Consider the following 12,786-nt stretch of genomic DNA (forward strand, 5'->3'; position numbering starts at 1 on the left):
TAGGATGTCTATGAATTTAGTTAACATTGTAAGTAAAGTTTTATGTATAATTGTGTTTTCCTGGGGAGAGGGTCCTTTAACTTTCACTGAGGGCCCAAAGGGACCATGAACCTAACAAAATATTGTATTACTGATGATGTAAGAGAACAGATTAGGTTTGAAATTCAAATCCAGACCAAGCCAAATTTAAAGACACCTTTAACCAGACTTTCTATTATTTCAAGTGCTATTATTCATTAATAGTAAAGGAGTGGAGATTTTCATTAATAGAAAATTTTCACGTATGTAATATATAGGTTACCAATTTGTAAAAATAGGTATAGCTAAATTAGTTTTTCAGAATCTGATTTTATCGCTTTGATTTAAATGGCATTTAGATTTATTTCAGTACCTTAAAGTCATCATGAACATTAATCTTCATAATACCCTGGATGTGTAGAAGTTTGATTAATAGGATTATCAAAGCAGCAGGCTATCCTGTGTCCAGGTGGCTTGAAGTTCAAGGTACATTTGTTTTAGATAGAAAATAATTTTTCTAGATGGTTATAATTTTATTTACACATTCTCATTTATAAAATATATACATATTGTCAGTATATTCAGTATTAAGATTACATTTTATTTTCAGATAAACAGAAATTCTATTTTCTTCCCACAGGCTAACGGATCATTTGGGTAAATGTGGGAAGAAAACACTTTGTTTATCCAAAAATAAAATGTAATTTTTATTAAATATTGAATGTCTTGACTGACAATATGTGTATATTTTATAAATATATGTATGTTATAATCTTTAAATTTAATAGATGTGCTTCACTTTGGATGTCCTGTTTACTGAAAATATTAAAGAAAAAAATTTTTGTTACTGTCTAGTGTATTTGGAGTCTAGACTCTCTGGCCAGTGCTTGCCCCAACCCATGACAAAATCTGTACCCTCCTTTTTTCCCACCTGCTCATGTTTGTAAGTGGGTAGGAGCCAACACGACTGAAGTGACTTAGCAGCAGCAGCAGGAGCCAACAATTCCACTTAGTCATATTTTATTGAGCACCTACTAAGCATAAAATAGCACACTAGGAACTCTAAGGTAGGGATCCAAATGATCCTCTGGAGTGTGGGAAGGAAACGGAATTTCAGCTTATCTGAAAATAAAATGTAACCTTAATTAATATTGAATACATTGACTGACAATGCATGTATGTTTTATAAATATGAATAAATATGTTTATAAAATATTTTATAAACAATGCAAATGTTTTTAACTAATGGAACCTGTATCAGGGACTGTGTGACCTGCAGAGTTGGAAAATCATAGCTCTAAAACATACAAAGAATGTAGAATAATCTTTTAAAATAAGTTTTCAAATTATTTCTCAAGCTGGCATTGATATTTTCAGCCGTATTAACTATTTCCTGTAGTCTATCCTGATTCATTTATGGTAGCTGAGAAGGTTATCCCAAAAGGCCTGCTTTTGTCATTGATTAGACTCTGGGGAAATAGAAAGAGCCCTGAATCTGAAGTCAGTAGATATGGGTTTGATTTCTGCTCTGTCACTTTCTGTGACCTTAATCAGATACATCTCTGGAGTTCATTTTCTGAATCTGTAAACTGGAGATAATGCCACAAGCACATAGGGTAGTTGTAAAGATTAAATTTGATGGTATGTGGCACATAGGTGGTGGTCAGAAATGCTGTGTTTAATGTGTTTATCTTTGTCAGTACTATATGGCTAGAATTTTTTGGTGCTATTTGAATTGATTTCAGTTACTTCTGTATGGTGATAACTGCCCAACATCACAGAAATTGCTCATCGTGCAGTAGGATTTTTGGAATTTGCAGAGCAAGACTAAATGTACTCATTATTTATGACTACAGTTAGTACTGTATTTAATATCCCCATTTATCCAACCTTTAATATTCCCCTATAGTGTTTATACATACAGAGGCACATATGCATATGCAAAAGTTTATTAAAGTACCTCTAATAATTATTTTGCTAAGATGTGGCTGAAAATTTTGTTGTTAAAAAATAAAGTTTTTTTTTTTCTTTCTGAAAGCAGTAGTATTTCTGAAGCACTTAAAAAATGTATTGCCATTTGTGAAAGAATTATATAACAAATCTAGATTTTGCTATCAAGCGTACTTCATATTGGTAAAGTAAAAGATTGTGTTTGATTGTGTAAAACTCCTTTTCTCATTATTACTTCCTTAGTTCTAAATCAGGAGATTGAAGCATTCAGTCTTTCGGAAGACGCTTCATCAGGGCTTTCTGAGGACCGAGTTGTCAGCGTGAGCTTCCGGGTTCTCTATCCAATCGTTATTACGAGTCTCGGGGTGTTTTACGATGCCAGTGATGTGGGTTTCCAGAGGAACATCACTGTCAAGCTTTATCAGGCAGAACAGGAGGTATGCACTGCTTCGAACATGCTTTTCCCCATTTTTATTTTTCAAAATCATCAGCTTTTTCCTTGTGGCAGTGCTTAGGTTGGGAGACTTCCACCTGTTTTCCCTTATGATTAGATACATTGTAGTGTAATGTGTCATAATGCTGGTTTGAGAAGAGACTACTGATGAATAAACATGTTATACCTGGGAAAGGAGGAGTTGGACCAGATTAGAAATTTCCAACCTAAAATCCCTGAAAGCCTAAGGAATTTAAAAAGCTGTTGATGACTATTAAATATTTGGGACTCGTAGGTGTAAGCAAGTATGATTGCCTCTTCCTTCCAACCCTAAAAGTCTATCACCATAATACAGGCTAACAGATACGTCAGATCTTTTTTATAATAAGAGCATAGAGGAAATAAAAGTTTAAGACAGCTGGGGTTACTGTTTCTGATATTTGAGGAAACCCATTTGTTTCCTCAGATTTGTTCAGAGTTTGTCTGAAGGAGTGTAGCAAGGCATTATATTTGAAAAGATCTGTCCCTGGACTTTAAGCTATAAAAATCTTGAAAGAATTATACAGTGAGTGCCATATATCCAGAGAAGGAAATGGCAACCCATTCCAGTACTCTTGCCTGGAAAATCCCATGGACGGAGGAGCCTGGTAGGCTACAGTCCACTGGGTCACAGAGTCGGACACGACTGAGTGACTTCACTTCACTCACCACTTCAACTCACTTCATACTTTATCACTGGAGAAGGAAATGGCAACCCACTCCAGTATTCTTGCCTGGAGAATCCCACGGACAGAGGAGCCTGGCGGGCCATGGTCCATGGGGTCGCAGAGAGTCAGACACGACTGGAGTGACTAAGCACGCACACACGCCATATATCTACCAAGTAAATTCTACAGTAGTTAACATTTTGCCGTATTTGCTTTATGACATCTATAGTCATTCATCCATCTATCATCTTAAAAAATACGTATATTTTAGGGACTTTCCTAAAAAGTGGTGGTCTAGTTGCTAAGACTGTGCACTTCCAAGGCAGGGCACACAGGTTTCATCCCCGGTCAGGTAACTAAGATCCCACACACTGCAGAGCACAGCCAAAAAAAAAAAAAGTGTGTTTTAGATTAACTCGCAGGCGTCAGTAATATTTCAGCCCTAAACACTTCAGTGTGCTTATCATTAACTAGATTTTAATATTTGTTTATGGTTTGAAAAAATCACAGAGTGTAATGTGCATAAACTACATAAACCTTTGTAATCCAGCCTCCTGTCACCCTGCCCCATTCCCTAGAGGCAATCACTGTTCTCATTTCTTTTTTTTTTTAAACCACGGGCTAGTGTTGCCTATTGTAGAAGTTCATTTATAAATAGAAGCATATACTAAGCACTCTTCAGAGTAAGGCTTTCACTCAACATGATGTTTTTGAAACTCATCCATGTTATTGTATGTATCAGCAGATTTTTCCTCTTCCTTCTTTTAATTGCTGAGTTGTATTCCAACAATACATGGTATTTATCTGTTCTGTTGATGGGCAACAGGGATGTTTCCGGGGTTTTTCTCCTTTATTATTTTATTGTGGTTGAGTTACATTTATTAACTTTGGAGTATTAAAGCAACTTGCTATTCTTCTTGATCATGATGTATTAATCCCTTTTATATATGGCTGGAAATTGTGTTTCTTATGGGCAGCATATAGTTAGGTATTCCTTTTTATCCAGTCTGAGAATCCCTGCTATTTACAAGGGCTATTTATTCCATTTACACTTAAGGCAATTACTAAAGTGGTTGGATTTCAGTTTTTCTTTTTGTTATTTGTTTTCTGTTTATCCTGTGTTTTTTGTTTCTCTTTTCTTCCTTTTCTACCTCTTTTGGGTTGAGTATTTTTTAGAATTCCATTTTAATATTTCTATTTTCCTTTTACAGAGAAGGCAATGGCAGCCCACTCCAGTACTCTTGCCTGGAAAATCCCATGGACGGAGGAGCCTGGTGGGCTGCAGTCCATGGGGTCACTAAGAGTCGGACATGACTGAGTGACCTCATTTTCACTTTTCACTTTCATGCATTGGAGAAGGAAATGGCAACCCACTCCAGTGTTCTTGCCTGGAGAATCCCAGGGACGGAGGGTCCGTCTGTGGGGTCGCTCAGAGTCGGACACGACTGAAGTGACTTAGCATAGCATTTTCCTTTTAGCTACAGCTCTTTGTGTTATTTTGTGTCAGTCTGGTTGACATAAGAATTACAATGTATGTCCTGAACTTTTTTCAGTCTTCTTTAGCATTGTACCCCTTTGTGTAAAATATAAGAACCTTGCAACTATATAATTCCATTTACTGTTCCCCATCTTTTTGTTCTAATTGCCATATACCTTATATCCATGTATGCTATAAATCACACAACACAGTATTGTAATTTGTGCTCTAAACAGCTAAGTGTATGTTAGAGGAGAAGGCCGTCCTGGCTACTTTAAAGACTTTCTCCTTATACATACTTGGTTTTATGCTGTTTGGCTGTGTTATATCTTGGTGTGGTTTTTCTCTGTGTATTCTGCTCAGGGTTTGCCAAGTTTCTTCAACCTGTGAATTTATGTCTTTTAACAAATTTAGAGAACTTTCAGCTCTTTTTCCTAAAGAAAATTTTTTCCCAGCCCCATTTCTGTCTGTTCCTTCTGGGATTTCAGTTACGTGTAGTTTCCTTTTCTCCAAAATAACCCATTTTTGTAAGTTTCTTATTTTTCTAAATTCATGTTGAGCATATTTTCTCTGTGGCTTTGAGCTAGAGTATTAATGACTGCTTTAAAATCTGGTCTGCTATACTAAATTTGAGTCATTTTGGCTTGTCTTTGTTGATTATCATCTTTTCTCTTGCATACAGCAACATTTTCCTGTTTTATCTTACATCGCGTAACTGGATTGTATCCTAGATACTGTGAATAATTCATTGTAGGATTGTGGGTCCTGTTATAGTCTTTGAGGAGAGTTGCTTTGTTTGTTCCTTTTAGCTGTCAGTTAAATTGCTGGGCATAGATTCTGAACCCTCTCTCCCTTGCGGTGAGCAGCAGCTGACGTCTCTGGTCGGTTCTCTTGGACTTAGATGGGCTGCTCAGATTCTGCTTCAAATGTGTATTTCCTGACTCAGCCGCAGTCTAGGACAGGGTTCGTAGGAAGGACTGAGAACTCTGTGACCCTTTCCTTTCTGGGTTCTTCTTCCTCACTTGTTAGCCAGTGTGTTTGCCTCCACTCTGTCTTCTGATTTGCAACCAGAAAGACTGCAGTTCTTATTTCAGAATTATTTGCCCCCTGAGGTATGCCTCAGACAGAGAGCCATTAAAAAAAAAATAGGGGAAGCAGATCCAGTGACTTTCTCACCTTCTGGGTATTGCTTTTCCGCCAGTGTGTGTCCTTTGTGTATGTTCCAGTGCCTTCAGATCTTTTCTTTTTTTTTAATGTATTGTCTGCTATTCGTAATTGTTATCTATAGGAGACTTGGCTTGTTGTCACTGGAAGCAGAACACTGTACAGTTTTTTTAGGCATGTTTAAAAAATTTTTGTGTGTTAAGTTTGATTGTTATTAACATACAATGTCAGAGTCACCAATAAACACCCAGATCAATTTAATATTAGATTTTTTGTTTGTTGTATTCCTTCATCCTCTAAAGAACTTGTTTAGTTTGTAAATGTGTTTAATGACATGAATATAAGAGAGGGAGCAAATCTTAATGACGGTTCCAGCCATTATGATTCTAGTGAAGAGAGCTTTATTGCTTAAGTATAGGAGTTCATATATCATTGTGGTTAAAGGTTGCATTGATACTGAAGCTCAAATAGGTAACTGCAAGAGCAGTACTCTGAATTCCACTGTCAACCTTACCTAGAAATTAGGATCAATCCTGAATTTTTTTCATGATTAATTGTCTTAGTATATGTAGTGGGTTTTTTTTTTTTTAAACTTCTTTTATTTCTTTATCTATTTGGCTGCACCGGGCCTTAATTGAAGTCTGTGGGATCTAGTTCCCTGACCAGGGATCAGACCTGAACCCCCAGCACTGGGAGCATGGAGTCTTAGCCACTGAACCACCAGGGAAGCCCCTATAGTCTTTTTGAGTTGTCACTCAAGTAGTTTGATTCAGATGTACAATATTTTTATCATGTTGATTTAATTTTTAGTTGCCATATTTTTTTACCCAAAGAGAGGTTAAGGACTCTCCAAAGAGTCCAAAGAGTCTCTCCAAAGAGACTGAGATCTGGTGGACTGCAGTGGGTTCACAGTTAGTCACGGTATATAAAGTATTGCCACTGCATTGCCATAGACTGATGTTGATGAAAGAAATAGGCTTAATTCATTTAAACTCCCTTCATTCTGAACTTCTGCATGGTCTTGATAGCTTTAACAGAAGCATCTCCTGTAGCAAATTGGTATCTAAGAATAGCTATGAGAAGAAGGAAATGTTCTTGCCTAAAACAAAAAGGAAGGACCCAAAGAAAACAATAGACACAATGAGAATCAGTCTTTTTTTAATGTTCCCATTTTTGTTTCTGTTTGTTCTTCTAAAGGTTCTTTTTGAAGGGTGATTCCTGAGTACCTCTGTTCTATGTGGAAGTCTATGATCTTTCAGTTTATTCTTAACCCTTTGGAGTTAAGTTTACTAAGTTGGAGTTAACTAAGTTAAGTTAAGTTATGTTGGCTTAACTTAACACCTTACATTTTCCTTGATGCTCCTTATTTCAAGGTGTCATTTTTATTTTTTTAAGATTATGTGGCTTATATTTAGCGTTTTAGAACTTCATGACAGCCTTGGTGATCTTAAATAGCTTTACTTAATAACCATGACTGCCCTGGAAAGCCCAAATGATGTCTACGCCACAGTAGTTCAATGTTAGTAGCCATGGTTGGGGCCACTGAGAATTTAGAATGTCCGCTGTGTGAAAACTTGCTGCGTCTGATGTGAAGTATTTCTCCTTGTCTTCTCCCCACCCACCCTGTAGGAGGCCCTCTTCACTGCCCGCTTCAGCCCTCCGAGCTGTGGTGTGCAGGTGAACAAGCTGTGGTACAAACCCGTGGAGCAGTTCATCTTACCTGAGGTACTGTAACGGGGAGACTCTGGTCTTGCCGTGGGCCGTGACGCCCTGGGGATGTGCTTAGAGGCGGGCCTTTGATGCTCTCCCGCCAGGACAGCTCTCCAGCATGACAGATGCCACTACAGCAGGGGTGTACTAAGCCGCAGCCCTCTGCATTCCTCCCACCAACCAGAGAGCTTCATGGCGCCCCAAAGGTTCCCCACCACGCTTTGAGAAGCATTGCATGTCACCATGGCTGCTTCAGCGGAACCTGCATGACTGCCTTAGTGACAAAGGCCAGTAGTAGGTGTGGTTGTTAGAGAGACACTGATACTGTTCATGGTTGCTTATCTAAACAACAAGGAGGTGGAGGGAAGTGCGGACAGGCTAATGGCAAGGTTGGAACCGTAACTGTTCCTCTGCTGCCAGGGCCTCATCAGCCCTGGAGTTAAGCCCATATGTGGCTGTATCACATTGTGTACGACACAGTTAGACATGAACAGACCGTTAGCTGCCAGCCTCAGCCTTTCCAGGCTATTCCAGTCTGTCTTTCTGAGCAGAGTGTTTTGGAACCGCTGTGCAGGGCTCAGTTTCCCAGTCCTCTCTGGCAGACACTGTCTGTCAACTTCGGTGTTCACCCAGTGACACCAAAGCTGAGTTAAGATGTGGAAGCTGGATGATTGACCAGCCCTGCTGGCTAACCAGGGAGCCTTTTTCTGCCACTGGTCACGTGGGTGCTGTTCACACTTGAGCAACAGCAAAGTCACGCATTTTATAATGTGCTGCGGATCTTTGGAGCTGAGTACTGGTAATCAAACTGTGTATGTTAATTCCATGACAGTCAAAGCGAGCTCCTTTATCTCACCTATATGTGAACTTCTGTTGAAAAACATGTAAAGAAAAACAAAACTGAAACAGAAAAAATTTCCAAGTTTTTAGTGTTATAAAAAAGACTGTAGTGAACATCATTACACTCTCTTTTGGGTACCAAACTGCTTGTTTTCTTAGGATGAATTGTGGGTTCAAATTTCTACATATTTTTGAGGCGTATGATTTTCTTTTGGAGAATAGTTTAGCAGTTTGTATCCATTTGAATAGTCATCAGCATTATATGAGTGTACCTGTTTGTGTCCTTTTTAAAATTCATATATGAACTTTTTCCCTATTTAAAGGAAGTATGCACCATCAAAGGTATCTCTTAATTAAGAATAGTGGTTCAACTAAGGATTGGCCAAGTGTTGGATCTCAGTTTTTATTTTTTTGAGACATTGTTCATTTTCACCAAGAACTTAATTTTTTTTAGTTTTTAAAAATATTTGTTAATTTGTCTGGGTCAGGTCTTAGTTGCAGCACAGGGGACCCCTGTTGCATCATGCGCGGTCTTTCACTGCAGCGTGGGGACTCTAGCTGTGGCGTGTGGCCTCAGTAGCTGCAGGGCACAGGCTTAGTTGCTCTGCTGCATGTAAGATCATAGTTCGCTGACCAGGGAGCAAACCCACATCACTTGCCTTAGAAGTACGGACCCAAACCACTGTACTACCAGGGAAATGCCGGATTTCAGTTTTTGAAGGAAGTCATTCTTTGATCTGTTAACTCATTTACTCAGAAAATATTTTTTGAGCACTTAGTGTATGCCAAGCGCTGGGTCTGCTTGAGGACATAGTACAACAATCCCTACCCTTGAGGCAGCTTGTGTACTGGTGAGGGCTGTTGTTTAGTCGCTCAGTTGTGTCTACGGCCATACCACCCTGAACGCTCCCGATCTCGTCTGGATGAATTTTATTTTCTTCTATATATCTGTTTTTTAAATGTCCTGAAATAGCCTTATTAGCCTTATTGAAATAAAAAACTTTAAAAAAATAAAATACTTTCCTTTTATACAAAATCCTGGTTTTATTGCAAGCCTGTTTAATTTCACGTATATATTCATTTTTGCCGCATCAAGCCCTCGTTGGACTTAGTTGCACAGAAAAAAGTGATAGTGATGTAGGTTTGCCTATATATCATCAGCAGAGAATAACCAAAGAAAAACAGATCATTGATCCCAGTTGCGAGGGAGAAGTAGATAATTTGTTCATCATCATATTCTCTCTAGACTTCACAGTCTGCTGGAGTAACATGTCAGCAGTGTGGCTTGTCAGCTAATAAGCAGGGTTCTTGCAGAATTTTTGTTGTGTGACTCACTAAAGCAGAATTCTTAGTGGCGGGGGGCGTTGCACATTTAAATAGAGACTGCTGTGTGTTCCTCTTAAAGTATTTCTCTAATTTCATATTTCTCTTGGTAGTGCACCTGAACCTGGAAACTAATTGCAATAAAAAGACTGTTCATTAAACCCAAGTCACTAGAGACAGTATTGTCAGTATCATGGGTACTTACATACTTATTTTTTATGGACGTTGAAATTCTTCAGCGGTAGTCATCTCTGCAGGCCATAAGAAATTGTTAATGGTTACAGGCGCAAAAATACTGTGTATGTTTAAGCTACTCTGTTGGTTTGCATGATGAGTTAGAAATAGGACACAGAAGAAGGACCACATGGGTTGCAGATAGCTCACTTATGTTACAGGTGAGAGAACTTGAGAGCTCTTTTTTACAGTCTGCACTGTGCTGTTCTTTCCCACCTTTTACTTTTGTAATTATGTTTTTATTTTCAGAAGCAATTGCATATTTGATATGCGCTTTCAAGGGATACTTGTTTTGGGTCATGCTGTGCAGCATGTGGAATCTTAGTTTCCTGACCAGGGATTGAACCCAGGCCCCCGATTGGGAGCACAGGTTCTTAACCACTGGACCTCAAGTCCAATAGTCTCAAGACTCAAGTCTCAAGTCCAATAGACCTCAAGACCAGAAGTCTCCCTACCTTTTACTTTAATTTCTTGATCTTAGCAGGGAATTGTCATAAATAAGGTGTTACACATCTGTAGAGATTCCTAGCTTAGTGATTACTTTGTGTCAGAGAGTAGGAAGAAGGCGTTTGAGAGAAGTGGGGAACAGAAATGTAACAGTGACATGGAGCAGGTATAGGAGAGGTGGAGAAGGTAGAGCTCTTCCCTTCCCTCATAACAAAACAACTGGCAGGTTCTGTAAGTTGAGTGAATGAACCAGGATCACTTTTTGAGCCAATGAGTGTTTATGGTAACTACTCAATTTAACATGTTTAATATTTATTCATTTGGCCGCCCCAGGTCTTAGTTGCAGCATCAGGCAGGATCTTTCATTGCGACATGCAAACTCTTAGTTTCGGCCTGCGGGATCTAGTTCTCTGATCAAGGGTTTACCCTGGGCCCCCCTGCATCGGGAGCACTGAGCCGTAGCCACTGGACCACCAGGGAAGTCCCTGCTCAATATTACGGATCTTATACTGGGGCCCAGTCGAGGAAGATGGAGTTGGGCGCCAGGCGGGAGAAATAGCAGTCAGGTGCCAAGCGTCAGTCGAATGGACTGGACAAGAGAATTACTTGCTTTGTCATATTTGCCAGATTTCTATTTTCAAGCTGAAGCTTTTTGGGGTTACCATAGCTTTTTACTTTGATATGGTTCATTTGGAACTACAATCACAAAGATTCCTGGTGACCTAATTGCTACCTCCAGGGGACACTTTGAGTCCTTACCTGAGTTGACTGCCGTTTTCTCTTAGCTTATGTTGGGTTGGGCCAAAAAGTTTGCTGGGTTTTTCCGTAACGTCTTTTGGGAAAACCAGAGTGAACATATTGGCCAACCCAATATGATATACATCCTTCTGGTTCTGCTTGATCCGACCCTGTCCTTCTTCCCTATTCCTCATTTTTTTTCCTCTTAAACATTAATCATTAAGAGCTGATATCCAGCCTTCTGTTTATTTTATTCATTCTTCTAGGCAGTTTCATCTGTTACCACCTGTTTGTTACTGTCTGCAGCCCATATTTCTTATGAACTCTGTATGCACTTCAGCTGAACGCCTCCACTTGGAAGTTCCCCTGGGTGTTCTAGTGGTGATAGCATCTCCATCCACCCATTCTCACCTCCTGTATTTTCAGTCCTGGGTCATAGTATCTCCTTTTGTTTTTCAGGTATCCAAACCAGAATCATGAAATTTATCCTCAGCTTTCATATCCAAGCATTCACTAAGCCCTGTCAATTCTTTATCCTAAACATATTTGGTTTTCCCCATTTTCTTCAATTTAAGTCTGAATTTGGCAATTAGGAGTTCATGATCTGAGCCACAGTCAGCTCCCCATCTTGTTTTTGCTGACTGTATAGAGCTTCTCCATCTTTGGCTGCAAAGAATATAATCAGTCTGATTTCAGTGTTTGCCATCTGGTGATGTCCATGTGTAGAGCCTTCTCTTGTGTTGTTGGAAGAGGGTGTTTGCTATGACCAGTGCATTCTCTTGGCAAAATGCTATTAGCCTTTGCCCTGCTTCATTCTGTACTCCAAGGCCAAATTTGCCTGTTACTCCAGGTGTTTCTTGACTTCCTACTTTTGCATTCCACTCCCCTATAATGAAAAGAATATCATTCTTTGGGTGTTAGTTCTAAAAGGTCTTGTAGGTCTTCATAGAACCGTTCTATAAAGAAAGCTGAGCACGGAAGAATTGATGCTTTTGAACTGTGGTGTTGGAGAAGACTCTTGAGAGTCCCTTGGACTGCAAGGAGATGCAACCAGTCCATCCTAAAGGAGATCAGTCCTGGGTGTTCATTGGAAGGACTGATGAAGCTGAAACTCTATGCGAAGAGCTGACTCATTTGAAAAGACCCTGATGCTGGTAAAGATTGAAGGCAGGAGGAGAAGGAGATGACAGAGGATGAGATGATTGGATGGCATCACCAACTCAATGGACATGAGTTTGAGTAAACTCCAGGAGTTAGTGATGGACAGGGAGGCCTGGTGTGCTGTGGTCCATGGGGTCGCAAAGAGTCGGACACGACTGAGTGAACTGAACTGAACTGAAACATATTTGGTGTCAGTCCTTCCAAATTTTATCACTGTTTTATAAGAGCGTGATATATTCCAAGGGGAAGAGGTGGTTGTTTCCAGGAGAAAGACTCAGGATTAACCCAAAGCAGCCTCATATAGTTAAGAGTCTAGGACTTAGCTTTCAGGTCCTGTCGTTGACCTTGTAGAGTGTATAAACCCGAGTGTCTGTTGATTCATGTTTAATGGGTGTTAGCACATTAAAGTGGTTTGCATGCTTAAGGCCACTAGCTGGGAACCTTCTTCCTGGTATGTCAAGGCACCTAAAAAACAATCTGAACTGTTAGTTTGGGCGTTGAATTTGATTACAGCAGTGGGAGGTGGGTGTTTTTGAGAACTTTCTCATTCAAGTGGGATGTGACCAGAAGGCTTCATATCTTCT

The 12,786-nt window shown here is 39.5% G+C and overlaps 1 protein-coding gene across 4 annotated transcripts in view; it reads left to right on the top strand.

The window, feature by feature from the left end:
- The window catches only part of B3GALNT2 (beta-1,3-N-acetylgalactosaminyltransferase 2), a 55,710-nt gene that overhangs the window by 20,875 nt on the left and 22,049 nt on the right, over window positions 1-12,786 (top strand). For 3 of the 4 annotated variants that reach the window (XR_006345237.1, XM_043924948.1, XM_043924949.1), the window contains exons 4-5: window positions 2,212-2,405; window positions 7,379-7,474. Coding sequence is in view for 3 of the 4 variants with exons in the window: in XM_043924948.1 (XP_043780883.1) it covers window positions 2,212-2,405; window positions 7,379-7,474 (290 nt within the window). In the remaining variant the exon portion in view is untranslated. The remainder of the gene's footprint in view (window positions 1-2,211; window positions 2,406-7,378; window positions 7,475-12,786) is intronic. The other variant, XM_043924950.1, reaches the window with a different exon arrangement.

The sequence above is a fragment of the Cervus elaphus genome, chromosome 15, assembly GCF_910594005.1.
Source record: "Cervus elaphus chromosome 15, mCerEla1.1, whole genome shotgun sequence".
Taxonomy (NCBI): Eukaryota; Metazoa; Chordata; class Mammalia; order Artiodactyla; family Cervidae; genus Cervus; species Cervus elaphus.